At 40.7% G+C, this 18680-nt stretch overlaps 1 protein-coding gene across 10 annotated transcripts in view; it reads right to left on the reverse strand.

Annotated features, from left to right (window-relative positions):
- SIK3 (SIK family kinase 3) overlaps window positions 1-18680 on the reverse strand; it is a 265973-nt gene that overhangs the window by 74278 nt on the left and 173015 nt on the right. For 9 of the 10 annotated variants that reach the window (XM_027979227.2, XM_027979225.2, XM_060399703.1 and 6 more), the window contains exon 4: window positions 7653-7814. The exons of the other annotated variant lie outside the window; for it this stretch is intronic. In XM_027979227.2, the coding sequence (XP_027835028.2) occupies window positions 7653-7814 (162 nt within the window). The remainder of the gene's footprint in view (window positions 1-7652; window positions 7815-18680) is intronic. 10 annotated transcript variants of the gene reach the window in all.

Consider the following 18680-nt stretch of genomic DNA (forward strand, 5'->3'; position numbering starts at 1 on the left):
TTTTTTTTTCTGTAGGACTATATCTCAGTATATTCATACTGGGGGTGAAAGGTCAATGAAGTTATTACCAACTGTTTTCGTTTCTCACTTTTAAAAAATGAAGTAGTCTAGATCTCACTGCATTAAAGGTCAAAAATTTCCACAGTACCTTAAATCCATGCACTGTGGAAATTCTTTCCAAAATATTGGCTTTGCTGTAGCTGAACTTCAGATCTTTGCTGTCTACTGATTGCCAACTAAAACAATAACACCGGAGTGGAAACCATCTCATGGAGGCCATTCTGGGAGTCGACATTTAAAGAAAAAAGTTTCCAACTTCCTTAGGTTAAAAAAAAAAAAAGTTTCCACAATTTTCAAAACATTCTCATAGCGTCTGAGTATTTCAAATAACTTTGCTTCATGGAATAAGCCAGCTACATTTAGGCAATCTTTTATAAATCTAGAATTTTCTCTATTTAGTTCCTAGGGACAAGAATTAAAATTACTTTCAAATAGCAGTGCATCAACTGTTAAAAATAAGGCAACACCAGATTTCTTTGATAGCTTAATATAATCCGTCAATAAGGAAATCTGATTTCTCTATTTCTAAACAAATATTGACTGCAAGTTCCCTCTTCCTGGCCCAGTTATACGACTGGTTACCCAGTCCCAGAAACTCTTCCTTGCTTGCATCTCTTGTGTTTGCTGCCCTTTTCTCCCTTCCCAGGTCCACCACCTGGGAATCTTACCACTTCACAGGCCTTCCCCACCCCACCCACCCCCATTCAACAAACATTTATTGAGCACCTACTATGTTAGACCATTGAGGAACACATAATAGAAATGAGCGTGGGAACTCCCCTGCTTACAGTCTAGTGGAGGAAATACCCAAGAGGATGGATATTTCCGGGAAAAGGCAGATATCTGAAGCGGCACCTTACAGACGAGGGCTAATTAGATAGAGCTGCATCCCATCACCTCACTATGAGCTTTTGCTTCCTCTTTTAAACTTTTATTTCTTTTTAGAGTACACTTTCACAGTGCTTTACGATGTTGTGTTAGTTTCTGCTGCACAGCAACATGAATCGGCTGTATGCACTTCACAGGCTTTGAACTGATCTTCCTACTGCCTTCCTGTCCCCTCTCCCTACTCTCACTTTTCTTCCCCTTATCCACCCTGAGTCTGATTTATTAAGCCTAGAAGTCAAACAATCTTGCAATCCAGTATAAATACCGCCCCTCCCCACATTCTCAGGCATGCCTCCCCTCCTCAAGTCTTCCCTCTCGCCAAGCTTTTCTGCAGACATGCTGTGTGCACCCTACTGCTGTTCACGCTGCTCCGGCTCAGGTTCCCACTGTAACCCAAATAAAGCCCCCGATCCTCACCATGCGCACAGCGCCCCACATGAAATGGCCCGGGCCAGCTCTCTCACTTCATCCTTCCACTCCCCACCTTATTTATCATCTCCAGCCATGTGAACCTGTCTCTCATCCCCTAAACATGTTACCGTCACCTCACTCAGGCCTTGGCCTTGCTCTTCCTTCTGTGTGGAAGGCTGTGCCTGTCCTGGGTATCCTCTCACAAGGCATTTTACCACTTTCACAAGTCTTTATGAGAACTTTTTTATTTATTAAAAAAAATTTTTTTGGCTGGGTCTCGCGGTATGTGGGATCTCAGTTCCTAACCAAGGATCACCCAACCCCCACTGCCCTCCCGGCTGCACTGGCATTGTGGAGTCTTAACCACTGGACCACCAGGGAAGCCCTGTGAGAGCTCATTTGTTCATGTGTTTACTGTCTCTCTTCTGCCATCAGAATGTTAGCTCCAAGGGACTATTTTACCTGCTGCTGTACCCCAAGGTCTGCACACAGCATGTGCTTTATTAACATTTGCTGATCCTACTGGCGTTCTCTCCTTGACACCTATCCATAAAGAAGTCTGCTCATCCTTTAAGACTCACCTCAAGGGCTCTGTTCTCAAAAGGATGATTCTGTCCTCAACACTGCTATATAAAGTTCAGACCCACAGAGTTCTCGAGCACCCACTGTAGGACACGTACGTGCAAGGCAGTGGGAGTCAAACAGTAAACAGATCTGCTGACAGGCCCTGTGGCAGTTATCATCTAATGGAATTTTGCAAACTCAGGTGGTTTCTTCATGCTCTGAACTCTGTGGTAATTGGACTTTATCATTAACATGATAATGAATCACAACATGCTATGTAACATCTCTCGCTACTGTATCAAACTGTAATTTGGTAGCTGTTGACCATGCTGCCACCCAGGGATATGAGGATGTGCTGAGGGAGCCATGCTGTGCCTCCCCCATCTTGCATCTGCTCCTCTGTGGTCCTCACACATCTGAGGCAAGAAAAGAGAAAGATTAGAGACCAAGAAACCTGCTCTTTTCCCAGCGATGAACTCCATACAAAAAGGGCTTTCCATGAGTGCTCTTTAAAAGAAATTCAAAGTTTTAGCAAGTTAAAGGTCTTTTGGAAACTCTAGTTTTCTAAACAAGCTATACTTGTATGCCAAATATGAAATTAAATGATATGTGTGAAAATGCTCTGCAAAGTACTTTTTATATGTGCTTGTCTTCAGTCTCTTAGTTGTGTCCAACTCTGTGACCCCATGGACTGTAGCCTGCCAGGTTCTTCTGTCCACGGAATTCTCCAGGCAAGAATACTGGAGTGGGTTGCCATTCCCTTCTCCAGGGAATCTTCCCAATCTTCCCAACCCAGGGAGCAAACTCACATCTCTTGCATCTCCTGCACTAGCAGGTGGATTCTTTACCACTGAGTCACTGGGAAAGCCCACTTTTTATATACATAAAGCATAATCTCATTGTAGTCTACGCATCTGCTGCCCAAATAAGACTATAAATTCTTGAGGGAGGGAGTATGTTCTCAGCCTTCCTTTCTCTGTTCCATGATAGTGGAACATAAAGCCTTTGTTAAGAACCGTAAAGATTTTAGATATCCACTAAAAATTCTTAGACTTGGCCATTCTGTCTTTCAGAAATAAAATTCTTTGTTCTGAAAACAATCAATGCTTATTCTGGATTGCTAATGATAGAAACACCTTTCAAATAATCCTACAGGAGATAGGTTTGTGACCAGCATTAATAAGAAGCCTTTTTAGATTCTAAAACCAGAAAGACAACAAAGTATTCACCTGGGCTTCATTCTCTCTAGAACTAGCATAGAACAAAAATTCACAGCTAAGAGTTTAATCACAAAAACTCTTAAACCATGGATCTTTTAATGCCTGTAACTTAACCTCAGATATGCAGATGACACCACCCTTATGGCAGAAGGTGAAGAGGAACTTAAAAGCCCTCTTGATGAAAGTGAAAGAGGAGAGTGAAAAAGTTGGCTTAAAGCTCAACATTCAGAAAACGAAGATCATGGCATCTGGTCCCATTACTTCATGGCAAATAGATGGGGAAACAGTGTCAGACTTTTTTTAGGGGGGGCTCCAAAATCACTGCAAATGGTGATTGCAGCCATGAAATTAAAAGATGCTTACTCCCTGGAAGGAAAGTTATGACCAACCTAGATAGCATATTGAAAAGCAGAAACATTACTTTGCCAACAAAGGTCCGTCTAGTCGAGGCTATGGTTTTTCCAGTGGTCATGTATGGATGTGAGAGGTGGACTGTGAAGAAAGCTGAGCGCCAAACAATTGACACTTTTGAACTGTGGTGTTGGAGAAGACTCGAGAGTCCCTTGGACTGCAAGGAGATCCAACCAGTCCATTCTAAAGGAAATCAGCCCTGGGTGTTCACTGGAAGGACTGATGCTAAAGCTTTGGCCACCTCATGAGTTGACTCACTGGAAAAGACCCTGATGCTGGGAGGGATTGGGGGCAGGAGGAGAAGGGGATGACAGAGGATGAGATGGCTGGATGGCATCACCAACTCGATGGACTGAGTTTGAGTGAACTCCGGGAGTTGGTGATGGACAGGGAGGCCTGGCGTGCTGCGAGGCCTCGGGTCGCAAAGAGTCGGACACAATTGAGCGACTGAACTGAACTGAATTGAAATTTACCTCGTGTCCAGGAAACACATATTCTGTTGAAGAGGGCAAGTATAGGTTTTTATACCTACTAGATTTTTATAGTAGTACCAAGAGTATTACATGTAAACTGTCACATTACTTCATAGGAAAAGTAAACAAATTCCCGCAAACACAAACATCCCTAGAACAACTTATTCATCTAATTTTGTACAGGATACATGACCTTTTCATCGAAACCACTAGGTATAAATAATGGCCTTGTGGACACAGGGTGGGAAGGGGAGGGTGGGACAAACTGGGAGAGTGAAAATGACATGTGGACACCGCCATGGACATATATGCATTGCCATGTGCAGAGCAGAGAACCGGCGGGAAGCAGCTGCGCAGTGCAGGGAGCTCAGCTCTGTGATGACTTAGAGGGGTGGGATGAGGGGGTGCGAGGGAGATGCAAGAGGGAGGGGATACATGTATGCAAATGGCTGACTCACTTCCTTGTATAGCAGTAACTAGCATAACACTGTAAAGCAATTATATGCCAATAAAAAAAATAAACCACTACATAAATATTGACATAAGGAAAACAAACTCCTTAGATTTCCTAATCTGAATTTTTATTAATTCTATGTTAATTTGCTACTATAACATATACGATTCTTTTTAAATGAGGTGCCTAAGACTAACAATATTTTAAATAAAATAAAAAAATCCTCTTTTCTTTCTCATGTGTTTCTTTTTATATGGCAGTTCTTTCTTACCAAGACTTACAGTAATTTGTCAAAAAGACTATTGAAAAGATCAAGGATCTGAAAGTTACTTTGGGCTTTGAGAATAAAAACTGATTTCATTACTTATCTGACTGTGTCCCGTCACAACTCTCCAACACACCTCTCCAAAACTATTCATGCTGTGGTCAGCTTCAATTAGAAGCATTTCTCCCTCTGGTCCACTGAACTCAGAGAAGGCTTTGGGGGTGAGAATGGGCGTTCTGTCTAACACGTGTAGGAAGAGAAGCTTGGGCAATGACTGAGAAACTTGAGTAATGACAGCATGCAGGAAAGAGCGCAGAGACAATGTCCGCCAGCTTAGAAGAGCACAGAGCCACCATGCTCATTTAGTCTCTGCTTTGCAGCGAAAACTAACAACAAAAACAGAGCCTTTACATGAGTGAAGTAAAGATCCTGCCAAAATATCTGTATTAATACACAGCCCAAAGCTCAATGCCAGCATCCCTGGGAGTCTATAATTACACATCAGCAGGTAGAAACTCATATTGTGACTACATGGGTTTAACAAAGAAACCTTTAAAAAATCTCCTTATCCAAATATTTGTCAGTAGAGACCCTAAATTCAGTTGTCACCAATCCCTGCTTTAACACCTGGCTTTTCCATGCAAAAATTAAAAACCATACAAATTGCCCGTGTGTGTGTGTGTGTGTGTGTGTGTGTGTGTGTGTGTGTTAGTCACACAGTTGTGTCCAACTCTCTGTGACCCCAGGGACTGGGGCTCACCAGGCTCCTCTGTCCATGGAATTCTCCAGGCAAGAATATTGGAGTGGGTCGCCATTTCCTTCTCTAGGGCAAACTGCCCTTAACTAAACCAAAATGGTTCTAAATTCAAAATCAAGAACAAAAAAGCATAACAATTTTTTATTGATCTTTGGTCAATAGAATAAGACTGGAGCAGAAAACCTGGGCCTTTTTTTTACTCACTACCTTAATTACCAATCCAAAGAGCCCTACAATGACATCTGTGGCTGGCTGAGTAACAGCACTTCAAATATGTCCCTGTCCTAATCCGTGGAACTTGTGAATGTGTTACCTACTTTCGCAGACACGATTAGGTCAAGGATCTTGAGCTTCATTTATTTAAAAAAGGATCTTTTTTTTTAAACTTCATGTATTTATTCATTAAAAACTTTATTTATTTATCATTTATTTGGCCGTGCTGGCTCTTGGTTGTGGCACTTGAGATCTTCCATCTTCGTTGCAACCTGTGGGATCTAGTTTCCTAACCAGGGGTGGATTGTGGGCCCCTGCACTGGAGTGTGAAGTCTTAGCCCCTGGACCACCAAGGAAGTCACTAGGTTAAGGATCTTGAGCAGGAGAGACCATCCTGGAGGGCCCAATATAATCACAAGGGTCCTTTCAAGAGGGAAGAAGGGGGAACAGATTAGGATTGAGAGACGTGACAACGGAAACAGGAGGCAGAAGGGTGATGTGAGAAAAGGGCTGGAGCCAGGGAACACGGAAGGACTCCAGAAGCTGACCAAGGGAAGGACACGAATCCTCGAAAGCCTCTAGATGGAGCCAGTCCCGCCCCACCTTGATTTCAGCCCCACACGACTCACTCCAGATTCTGGACCTCTAGAGCTGTAAGATAATACACTTACATTGCTTCAAGCCACAAAGTGTGCAGTCATTTGTTACATCAGAATAGATAATTAACACAACATTTTATTATACTTTTAAGGATTGTGAAGCTTAGTAGGTATTGTTATCATTAATTCAACTGAAGCTACAATAATGACAAAAGAGAGTTTGAAACTGTGAGGTCTTTCCCCCTGCCCAGCCTTGTGAGAACTGTCGGCATCTAGAGGGCTTTAAAGAATATAAAACCGATATAAGGGCAAAGGAAACACTTAATTTCATTTAAGAAAAAGAAAGTATCCAATTCCTGTCTACTGTATATTGAGCGCATACAGGACTCAAAGAGCTCACATCTGAAAAGTTCTAATCAGCCCAACTCAGATAAACATAAGGCTAGGTGAATTCCAAGGATGTGAAAGCAGAGCCTGGAAAGGCGGCAGTTATGTACACAAAAGAAACTGTCAGAAGAATCACCAACCTACATACAGGGACTCTGACCTCTCATGTATAATATAAACTTGAATTCTGAATTACCATCTGGTTAAGGACAGAAATCTTTAGAACTGTTTCTTACTTAGGTTTTTAAAGACAGTTATATTCTAGCTACACTTCTGTTTTCTATATGAGAGTCCCTTCCTTTTTTATCTGGGAGATGAGGGACATAAAGTGTAATACCAAAAACTGTCAGAAAACAAAAATGGCTTATTTTCATATCTATCGTTTCCATGTAGATTGCAGTCACTTTCTTCTATCAATAGGTGGTGAGCTTGCATTGGTTAGGCAAATACTGGCAGTTTACAAAAACTGAAGTATGAGGAGACTGAGGCAGTGAAAAGTGCTTTTTCAGGCACTGTCAGGTAAACAGATGAGTGAAATTTGACGATGAAAAGAGATGGATTGCCTTTAAACCACAATAAGATCTATTCTTAAAACCACAGTCTTAAGAATAAGCATGGTCTGTATAAGCAATGACACAAATCAACCTTCTCAAGTGAGGGTGGGCATACAATTTTATGAGGTCTGTTTACTACTTTATTCGATGTTGTATTCCTTACTCAAAAACCACTTTTTCTTTTTTCTCCCCAACCTAGCTGTATCAGAAACTATGTGAAATATTTACATAAGTGTATTTTGAAAGTTTATTAATTTTCAAGCCACACACACACACACAAAATCCTTTTCACAACACTTCTTTCTGAATAGACAGAAACAAGACAATCCCTTGCTTTAAGAACCTTGAAGGAAAAGCTCCTTTATTCCTACTGCACATCCTCAGCACACTTCTCACCTGCTATCTTGATATTCAGATTGGCGTCCAGGAGCAAATTTTCAGCTTTTAAATCACGATGAACAATGTTCCGACAGTGACAAAAATACACGGCTGCCACGATCTGTTTGAACTTGCGACGGGCCTCCTTTTCTGCCATCCTGCCATGGGCCACCAGGTGGTCTGTGCCAAAGAAGAGTACCGTCAGTTCTTGTTGGGGACTGGTGTGATTTCAAAAGGTAGACAGAGGAGGGCTGCAAGTGGGCCCAGCACAAGAGTGAGTCAAAGAAGTGACACAAACAGATGGAACGCAATGCACTCTCAGTCTTGATTTGTATCTATACAGTTCGTTAGTAATCAGACTCCATCAAGTATAAATCCCATTACACATAGAAGAGCACACTCACCCTACCATAAGAAAGGGAGAGTTGTGAGGGACACGCATAATGGTTTTCTTCAAGGATAGTAATACTCAACACCTTCCTGTTCACAGCTCCATTGCAAAAGTTTACAATATACACAGCAAACATGCACATGAGATAAGTATCAGTATCAGCAATATTTCCTGTGCTAAAGAGTGAGTCAAAAAGCAGTCACAGTAATCAATCGTTTTAGGAGAGAACAGACAGAAATTAGTCATTGCTAAGGGGGGAAATCCTGCTTTATATAGGCCTCTGTTCAGGCTGATCTCTTTTGCTCTCAAGTTTTACAACTTGACATAAAAATGTATGTATTTGGTGACTATTCTCTGGAATGTACAGCAATATACCTGCATCTTTACATGTTCATTTACTGTGCTTACCAAATATTTTAAAACTGTGTTTTGAAGCTTTACTGATAACATCAATAGAAAACCAAATGAAGTTTCTACCATTTTAAATGAAATAACCCCAATGGCTATGTTGCTAACTAAGGTACAACAAAAGAATTTACATGTGATAAACTTTGTGTATCTCTAAATCAGGCTAGCTACTATGTTTAAAAAGGAATTGGTTGATACATATCATAAGTTCTATAACTTTTTTCTAATCATGGCAGTAGGTTTATATATTAAACCAATGACATGCATATCCTAACCCAGCTCTTCGTCTAACAACAAATACGGGTCATGACAGCTGATGGGATTAGAAACGTTAGTGACACAGTTTGCTCTGTTTGAACTCTGTAATAGCCTCTCAGCACTATCGTTAAACCAACTGATCCAGCTTGGGAAAAGATGCATTTGCCATCATAAGCATCCTGAGATAGTGGGAAAGTGAAAAATTAGACAGCATAAGCGACTACATCATTGTTTGTTTTCTAATAGTAGTTTCAGTAACACTATCCGATTGTTTCGGCACCATATCAAAACCCCAAGGGACCAGTCAGATATTTCTTTCTTTCACCACAGAGAAGAACTCTGAAATGAAATATATGCTCTAGTAAAGACTAACAAGATTAAGAGCTTAGGACAAGAAATGGGGGAAGAGGGTGTAAAGAAGAGGGGGAAAAATAGTAATTCATCTACACAGCAGATTTTCAAACAATTCGAACAACATTCTGACACAAAGAAGATAAGACTTTGGAGACCAAATACAACAGTAATTTTAAGAACAATGTTATAAGCAGATTATTTAAATTATTAAGGAAGACTCCTCAAAGAAGCTGCTATAATTGTTAAGAGTTATCAATGACCCACACACAAAATCTTTGAAGCATTTCCCTCAAAAACAAGCATTATTATGGCCAAGATTACCAATTTAGTAGAAATAAAGAGAAAACAAGACGACTTTAGCTCAGATATTAAAAGGACTAGGATACAGCTTTCCACCAGAGTTTGGAGGTGGTGATAAATGAGCTCACACATTGGTATGTTTAGGCTTCTGGTATGATCTGCCAAATGAACTTCAAACAACACAAAAGCCTCAGAGAGGGACAAGGAGTGAGCGTAAGCTGCTGAAGAACTGGACATCCATCAAAAATGGACCCCATGCACCACTGCAAGAGGCCATTCTCTAACAGTACCTGCTCCTTTGACCCACTACTGCTCTTAATCCAAGGCCTAATTATTCTAATAATGTGTTTTAGCTGCTAAACTGTCTAATTAAAGAGCTTTGAAGAGACAGCTATTCTTGAGAAACACAAAAATAAGCCCTTATGAAGGTTTACCATCAGAAGCTCATTTGGCCAAGCCACCCATTAATTAAAATGCCCAGGAGACATTCATCTGGCAGTAAATACTAATTACCAGAACACATCAAAGAGCTTCTTAAACACAACAGAATGATTAATTTAGCCATTTCCAAAATAAGTGATTTTCTTTTATTAAAAATAACTCTTTATATTTTCCAAGTACTTTGTTTTCCTAAAATGATTGGAAAGTTCTCAAAAATGTTACACAGGCCAGGAGCTGGTGGAATGCAGACTAATTCTGTTTTATCTCTAGAATGACACATTGGTTGTCCTTGGATGAATCATTTACACTGCCAATATCTCTATCTCTTGATCTGCTAAACAGAAATTCTGTTACATGCTATGGCCAAAGAAACAACAGCATATTTGGAAATATACTCGTACTCTGACTAAGAGATATCATATATGACAAAATTTTAACTTCCAAAGACATTTTTTAAAAAGCTATTAAAAAAAAATTCCACTCAATACTACATAAATGCTATTTTAGCATTTGGTTAACAGATCGTAAGGATCTTTGTTTAGGATACTGTAGTGCTCAAAACTGATTTTTATTATTATACACCAACTGTCAATGTTACATGGTTCTGGTTACAAGGTATCTGTGACAGCACACTGGGTGAAACAGCTTAAGTTATATAGCACTTTCACTAAAGAAGGCTTCCCTGGCGGCTCAGATGGCAAAGAATCTGTCTGCAATGCAGGAGACCTGGTTCGATCCTTGGGTTGGGAAGATCCCCTGGAGAAGGAATTGGCAACCCACTCCAGTATTCTTGCCTGGAGAATTCCATGGACAGAGAAGCCTGGCAGGCTACAGTTCATGGGATGGCAAAGAGCTGGACATGACTAAGCAACTAACACTTTCACTTTCTTTCCCTAAAGATATCTACAGTATCCCTATAGCTATGAATATAAAGATACACACAATTTACTTTTTTAAAAAATATGTTAGCTGTAAACATCACATGTTTTTTCTGAGCCATTGTGTTTGATGTTTAAGTTTTCTGGGGGAGTGTTGTGTTCTTCCCCACATATTGGACCTTCATACTGGCTCAATGTCATTCAGACTTCAGCCTCCGCTTTTATTTTTGCCCACCTTATTACCACCACTCCCCCCCACCTACCAACCCACAGTCCTTGTTAGTTTGCTTTCAGTGTAAACCTTAGGGTCTAGTGGGTGTGCCAGGAAGCCAACAGCCTGCAGTGGTTTGCAGTCCCTGCTGAAATTGCCTTTCAGCTGCCTGCTGACAAATGGCTGCTTTATGTTCATGAATGCTCCATAGGCAAGTAGCAAAAATTCTTTCAGTTCAAATATGATATTTAACTTTTAGCGAAGAAACCGAGAGCAGGAGGCCAGCCTAGACTTAACACAAAGTCACAGCACTGGAAAACACACTGGGGTAATTTCAGAAGGCAAATGATACAAAACAGCTCCTGAACCACTTCAACATTCAAAGTAAAACACATTTTGAAACTTGTCAGGAGACACCCAGTTGCAAGGAACTCTAAAGAGTTGTTCTGCTTCTTCTGGACAGCTTAGTGAGCTAGTTCTCCGAAATACTGGGCAAGATCCCACCCACATCACTAGTCCCAAGCAACCCACCCTGCTCGGACACTAGCTTCCTATATTCCTAGACTTGTGCCCCCACCCACTCACCCGAGTCTAGACAATATGCAATCCGTCACAGTAAACCCCTTTTCACCATCAATTAACTACTAATCTACTTAGTTCCCACTGTACCTGCAAATTTAAAGGTATCCTCTATCATAACTTCAATCATTTCAACCCTGACAAAGATGAAGTGACTCTCAATTAGAAGGAGAAAACAGTTCTCCTGTTTTCTAGCTCTTATTACAAGAAATCTATGAAATAAAAACTATAAAAACAAACAACAAAAAAGTAGGGAGTCTAAGTTGTCTTTCTCACTTTTCAATCACCACAAATCACTTGGCACTGGGTTTCTATAATCTTTTTTATCTGTTTTTCTTTACAAAGCTAAAAAAAATAGTGACACTAAGGGATTTATATACCTCATGAAGAGTATATTATTAGAAGCAGAGGGAATGAATTCTGAAGTTTCAAAAGTATTCAAGCACCAGCATTTATAAAGTTTGCTTCAGAACTGACTGCTTGTAATTTTGTCCCAATCTGACTCAAGAAGAAATATCTTGTGGTACATTTAGATTCTAACCTTTCAAAGAGCAAAAATACACACAAGGCAGTCTTAACGTCCCTAGACCAGCTCACTCGAGTGTCAGAGGCATGCCACTAATGGGGTAGTGGTGGGGAGCCAACATTTCTTAAAATAAGTCACTTTTCCACTATAAACAGACAGTGTCTCCATTTGTCTGCTAGGTCTACGACTCGTAACTGACCCAAACACTAGCTGAACATGAACATACCCTGACAGCAGGTCAAGCAACAGGGCAGAGACTTTTCATTTTTCATGATGAAGAAATAACTCAGTCTTGAATGGGGAAAAGGTGGCTTGTGTGCTAAGCTAGGTGGCTACCTGCAAGGATCTCTGCCCACTCCAGGCGAACCACAGCTAGCAGCTCTTTGCTGTGCCACTCGGTTCTATCGTTTCTTCTTTCTACACCCATGGAAACAACTTCCTGTTTATCAAACACACGCTTCTTTCCAAAAGAGCCAAGGCGAGGCCAAGATAACCCAGCTGCCTGGTAGCAGGTTAACAAGAGCGCACTTACTTAAATATCACACTGTCCCTAACCCTTGGACGCCCTGAGCTGCCAGGCACTAGAGGAAGAGGGCCTGTTATTTGTTTTTCCTTGACAGGAATCCAACTACCTCATACCAGGCTTCTCTACTTGTTGCTTCTCCTTGTTACCACCTCTTTCCTTCATCCTTCCAGTGGTCCAAGCCAAACCCTGCTGTTGTCTCTCCCTCTCTCTCTCCCACTCCTGACATCCAGTCCACCAGCAGATGTTATCAACTCTGCTGTCAAGATACACCCAGAACTCAACCATCGCCACCCCTATCCCCGCCCTACTTCAGTGCCACCAATTTAGTCCTACAGCCATCATCGCCCTCTGGATTGCTGCAAAACCTCAGAACAGTTCTCCTAAACAGCACCCCCGATTCTGCCCCCGGCCCACCGCAATCTACTCGCAAAACGACAGCCAAAGTAGCAAGCTTTCTTCCCTGACCTTTTCTTTTGAAATAATTGCAGATTCACAGAAGCTGCAGAGATAGTACACAGAAATCCCATGTATCCGTCACCCCATTTCCTCCAATAGTCCAATCTTGCGTAATTACAGAATGATATCAAAAGCCAGAATTTGACATGGTTGGAACACGTGTATACGCCGATGTCATCTTATCATACATACAGATTTGTGGAACTACCACTGCGACCAAGATAAATAATTATTTGGAGTTACTCATTACTAAGTATTCTTACAGGTATAAACACAAAATGCATACTACTTTTTTCTGTCTATCCCAAATACTAAACCTTTTGCTTCAGTGTTCTGAGAAAACACTTTTTTTGTGTGACACATCACACAATCTTATGTTCATCAAGATAAGCTTTAGTTCTAAAAGTTTTAGGCTAGAACAATTTCTAGTTTTTCCTATGCTTCCTTACTACATAGAAAAGAGACCTTTGCATGTGATGGATGCTTATTAATTATAAATTCACACTAGGAAAAACCATCAGAGGATAGACTATAAACTTTCATAAAAAAAATTTTTTTTTTTTTACTCTTTAATTTACCACTAACAAAGTCTGTAAACTAAGCATAGTTTATGTTAAGGCTATTAAAAATAAGCCAAGTCTAGCTCATTCTTTCAAATGATTCTTTAAAATCATGTCTCTGATACTTTCCCTAACATACTCATCCACCCTAGTAGAAAGTGAAAGTGACGTCGCTCAGTCGTGTTCGACTCTGCGACCCCACAGACTGACTGTAGCCTACCAGGCTCCTCCATCCATAGGATTTTCCAGGCAAGAGTACTGGAGTGGGTTGCCATTTCCTTCTCCAGAGGATCTTCCAGACCCAGGGATTGAACCCAGGTCTCCTGCATTGTCGGCAGACGCTTTACCGTCTGAAGAACTGGTCCATATTTTATATCAAATGGCATTTAGTCCATACACTCTGTAACATCAGTGAGCAACTGTATTACAGCTGTTTCTCAACATGTATACCTCCTCCTCTAGACCAGAGGTTCTTTTTTTTTTTTTTTTAACCTGAGTATAACTGCTTTACAATGTTGTGTTAGGGTCTGCTGTACAAAATGTGAATCAGCCATAAGTATACATACATCCCTCTTTTTTGAGCCTCCCTCCTACCCCACCGCCACCCCTCTAGAGCACTGAGCTGAGTTTCCTGTGCTATACAGCAGCTTCCCACCTATCTATTTTGGTAGTCTACATATATATAAAACAATGCCACTCTCTCAATTTGTCCCATCCTTTTCTTCCCCCACTGTGTCCACAGTCCCTTCTCTAGCTCTGAATCTCGATCCTGCCCTGAAAATATGTTCATCAGTACCATTTTTCTAGATTTCATATATATGCATAAATATAAAATATCTGTTTTTTTTTATTTCTGACCTACTTCACAGTCTGTATGACAGACTCTAGGTTCATGGATATTTAGCAGTAAAGCGAAGTCATCAAACTGTAATTTTTTAAGCATTAAGCACAGGCAGCTCCCTCATATTATTGGCAGGTTGCAAATATAAATGCTAAAAAGTCTGATATTAAGAAAATAAAACAAAAAAATGAAGAACAATGAATAGGAAATTAATTAGAGAAGGAAATAGGTTATTTTATGAAATTCTGTAATACTTACTGACTTGTCAATAAAGCCTTATAAAACAGCTAGTTTTTCTAACCAAAGGGAGTAAATAATTTATATAACTAATATAAACTATAAACTAATTTATATAACTAAAATAGTATTTTAGTTATAAAAGTATATAGAATGCTATGAGGATTAAATAAGAGAAGCATGTTACAACAGCCACCACCCAGCACAGAGCAATGTGTTCAAATAAACAACGTGATAGTGTTCTCAAACATGTGGGAGGCTGCAAGCTGTAACACATGTAACACCTAATACCTAGTACATGCTGCTGTTTGGTTTCAGTCGCTAAGTTGTGTCCGACTCTTTATGACCCCATGCAGGCCAGGATTCCTGTTCTTCACTGTCTCTCAGAGTTTGCTCAAACTCATGTCCATCGAGTCAGTGATGTCAACCAACCATCTCATTCTCTGTTATTCCCTTCTGCTCCGGCCTTCAATCTTTCCCAGCATCAGGGTCTTTTCCAATGAGTCAGTTCTTCGCATCAGATGGCCAAAGCATTGCAGCTTCAGCATCAGTCCTACCAGTGAATATTAAGGGTTGATTTCGTGTAAGATTGACTGGCTTGATCTCCTCGCAGTCCAAAGGACTCTAAGAGCCTTCTCCAGCACCACAGTTCAAAAGCATCAATTTTTCAGCGCTTAGCCTTCTTTATGGTTCAACTCTCATATCTGAACATAACTACTGGAAAAACCATAGTTTTGACTAGAGGGACCTTTGTCGGCAAAGTGACGTCTCTGCTCCTTAATACACTGTCTCGTTTTGCCGTAACTTTCCTTCCAAGGAGCAAGTGCCTTTTACCTTCATGGCTTCAGTCACCACCTGCAGTGATTCTGGAGCCCAAGAAAATGAAATCTGCCACTGTTTCTTTTCCCCATCTATTTGCCATGAAGTGATGGGACTGGATGCCATCAGTTTTTTGAACGGTGAAGTTTAAGCCAGTTTTTTCACTCTCTTCTTTCACCTTCATCAAGAGGCTCTTTAGTTTCTCTTCACTTTCTGCCATAAGGGTGGTATCATCTGCATATCTAAGGTTGTTGATTTTCTTCCAGCAATCTTGATTCCAGCCTGGGATTCATCCAGTGTGGCATTTTGCATGATGTGCTCTGCATGTAAGTTAAATAAGCAGGGTGACAATATACAGCATTGACATACTCCTTTCCCAATTCTGAACCAGTCAACAACCATTTTCTTTAATGTCCGGTTCTAACTGTTGCTTCTTAACTTTCATACAGGTTTCTCAGGAGGCAGGTAAAGCAGTCTGCTATTCCTATCTCTTTAAGAACTTTCTACATTTTGTTGTGATCCACACAGTCAAAAGCGTTAGCGTAGTCAATGAGGCAGTAGATGTTTTCTAGAATTCTCTTATTTTTTCAATGATCCAGTGGATGTTGGCAATTTGATCCCTGGTTCCTCTGCCTTTTCAAAACACCGCTTGTACATCTGAAAGTTCTCGGTTCACTTACTGCTGAAGCCAAGCTTGAAGGATTTTGAGCAATATCTTGCTAGCATATGAGATGAGCACAATTGTGTGGTAGTTTGGACATTCTTTGGCATTGCGCTTCTTTGAGAATGGAATGAGATCTGACCTTTTCCAGTCCTGTAGCCATTGCTGAGTTTTCCAAATTTACTGGCATAATGAATGCAGCACTTTAACAGCATCATCTTGCAGGATTTGAAACAGCTCAACTATAATTCCATCACCGACACTTGCTTTGTCTGCACTAATCCTTCCTAACACCCACTTGACTTCAAACTCCAGGATGTCCAGCTCTAGGTGAGTGTCCTTACCATCATGGTTACCCAGGTCATGAAGACCTTTCTTGTACAGTTCTTCTGTGTATTCTTGCCACCTCTTCTTAATCTCTTCTGTCTCTGTTAGGTCCTTACCATTTCTGTCCTTCATTGAGCCCATCTTTGCATGAAATGTTCCCTTGGTATCTCTAATTTTCTTGAAGAGACCTCTAGTCTTTCCCATTGTATTGTTTCCTCTATTTCTTTGCATTGTTCATTTAAGAAGAAAGTGAACAATGCATCTTTTCTCCCCCTTGCTGCTATTCTTTGGAACTCATGATTCAGTTGGCTATATCTTTCCCTTTCTTCTTTGCCTTGCACTTCTCTTCTTTTCTCAGCTATTTGTAAAGCCTCTAGTTATACAATTTGGTCTTTTCCATTTTCTACTCTGTTGGTGTCTGAGAATCCCATAGGTAAATGGCTGTGTGAGAACTTCCGGGTTCCATACATGTTGGCACCTTTAGGAAATGTTATTTTTAAGGTGCTGAGAATGTCCATAATAAATCATACATCCTTCAACACAGTACTGTTAAGTTAATAATTTATTTTAAATGCCTATGAATTCTGCCTGGTATTCAGGAAACTTTTCTTGATAAAGCGCTGGATTTATGACTTCATGGTCTCAAATAGGAAGTCTGGGGATGTATATCTAAAGAACTCATTCTGTGGAAATTTAAAATTATGAGTTTAGTGGTTTGCAAAACTAACCAGTTTCCCCGTTCTGTTTGTAAAGTTAAACAGACCCACATTGTCATGGTTGCCCCTTTATAATATAGTGCCAAACAGTATGCAATAATCATTTCAATAAATCAATTGAATAAGCAATAAATGCTCATTTAATAACCATTTATTGAAGCCTAGTACATTGCTTCAGCACTTCCCTGTGGCTTAGTGGTAAAGAATCCGCCTGTCAATGCAGGAGACACAGGTTTGATCCCTGGGTCAGGAAGATCCCCTGGAGAAGGAAACGGCAACCCAAATATTCTTGCCTGGAAAATCCCATAGACACAGGAGCCTGGAGGGCTACAGTCCTTGGAGTTGCAAGGAGTCGGACCCAACTTAGTGACTGTGCATGCAATGCCAATTACATTGCTTAGAATTCATAGTCTTTAATTAGTCTCCTAAAAACTCCTTGAGCTAAAATGTGTACGGAATAACATGAAAATTCCATGTCTGACTTGGTTATCTTTGTGAAACAATGAAATAAATTTGTTAGACACTGCATTAAACAGTGAACACACAGATAAGATTCAAATGTCACAATGCGATCTAGTGACATTCTTTCATTCACTTTGTCTTTCATTCAACAGATCAATAAATATTTAATAAGCACATATTCTCTACGGGAACTATTCTAAGTACTGTTTATTAGCAAGGCTCAAAATTTACCAAGTCCTTACTCTTATGAGGCTTATAGTTTATGAGGCTTTATATACGTCTGTTGTCAATAAAAACCAAGACGACGAATGAAACAGAGAAGGAACTAGAGAGCAGTGGGCCAATAGGAAGAGTGAGATTTCAGACAGTATGGCTAGCAAAGTGAAGTGAAGTCACTCAGTCGTGTCCGACTCTGCAACCCCATGGACTGACTGTAGCCTATCAGGCTCCTCTGTCCATGGGATTTTCCAGGCAAGAATACTTGAGTGGATTGCCGTTTCCTTCTCCAGGGGATCTTCCCGACCCAGGGATTGAACCCGGGTCCTGCATTGTAGGCAGACACTTTACCGTATGAGCCACCAAGGAAGTCTTCTCTAATAAGGTAAACATTTGATAGGAGACCTGAAGGAAATGGATGAGAGAGCCATGTAGATACCTGGGGAGAGTATTTTGGGAAGAAGAAATGGAATATATGAACACCTTAAAGTGGGAACATATCCAGAGCTTAACAAACAAGAAAGAGATGTCAATAAGAAAAGGCAGGAGAGTACTAGGTGCTGAGGTCACAGAGGCTGCTGGAGACCATGTAACACAGAGGTTTATAGACTATGCACTTATTCCAAACAGATGAAAAAAAGTGAAAGTCGCTCATTCATGTCCAACTCTTTGTGACCCCATGAACTATACAGTCCATGGAATTCTCCAGGCCAGCATACTGGCCTAGCATGGAGTGGGTAGCCTATTCCTTCTTCAGCACATCTTCCCAACCCAGGAATTGAACCAGGGTCTCCTGAATTGCAGGCAGATTCTTTACCAGCTCAGCTACCAGGGAAGCCCCCAAAAAAGAGAAAGCTGATAGAAGTAGAAAGCTGAGTG

The sequence above is a fragment of the Ovis aries genome, chromosome 15 (genome assembly GCF_016772045.2).
Source record: "Ovis aries strain OAR_USU_Benz2616 breed Rambouillet chromosome 15, ARS-UI_Ramb_v3.0, whole genome shotgun sequence".
NCBI lineage: Eukaryota > Metazoa > Chordata > Mammalia > Artiodactyla > Bovidae > Ovis > Ovis aries.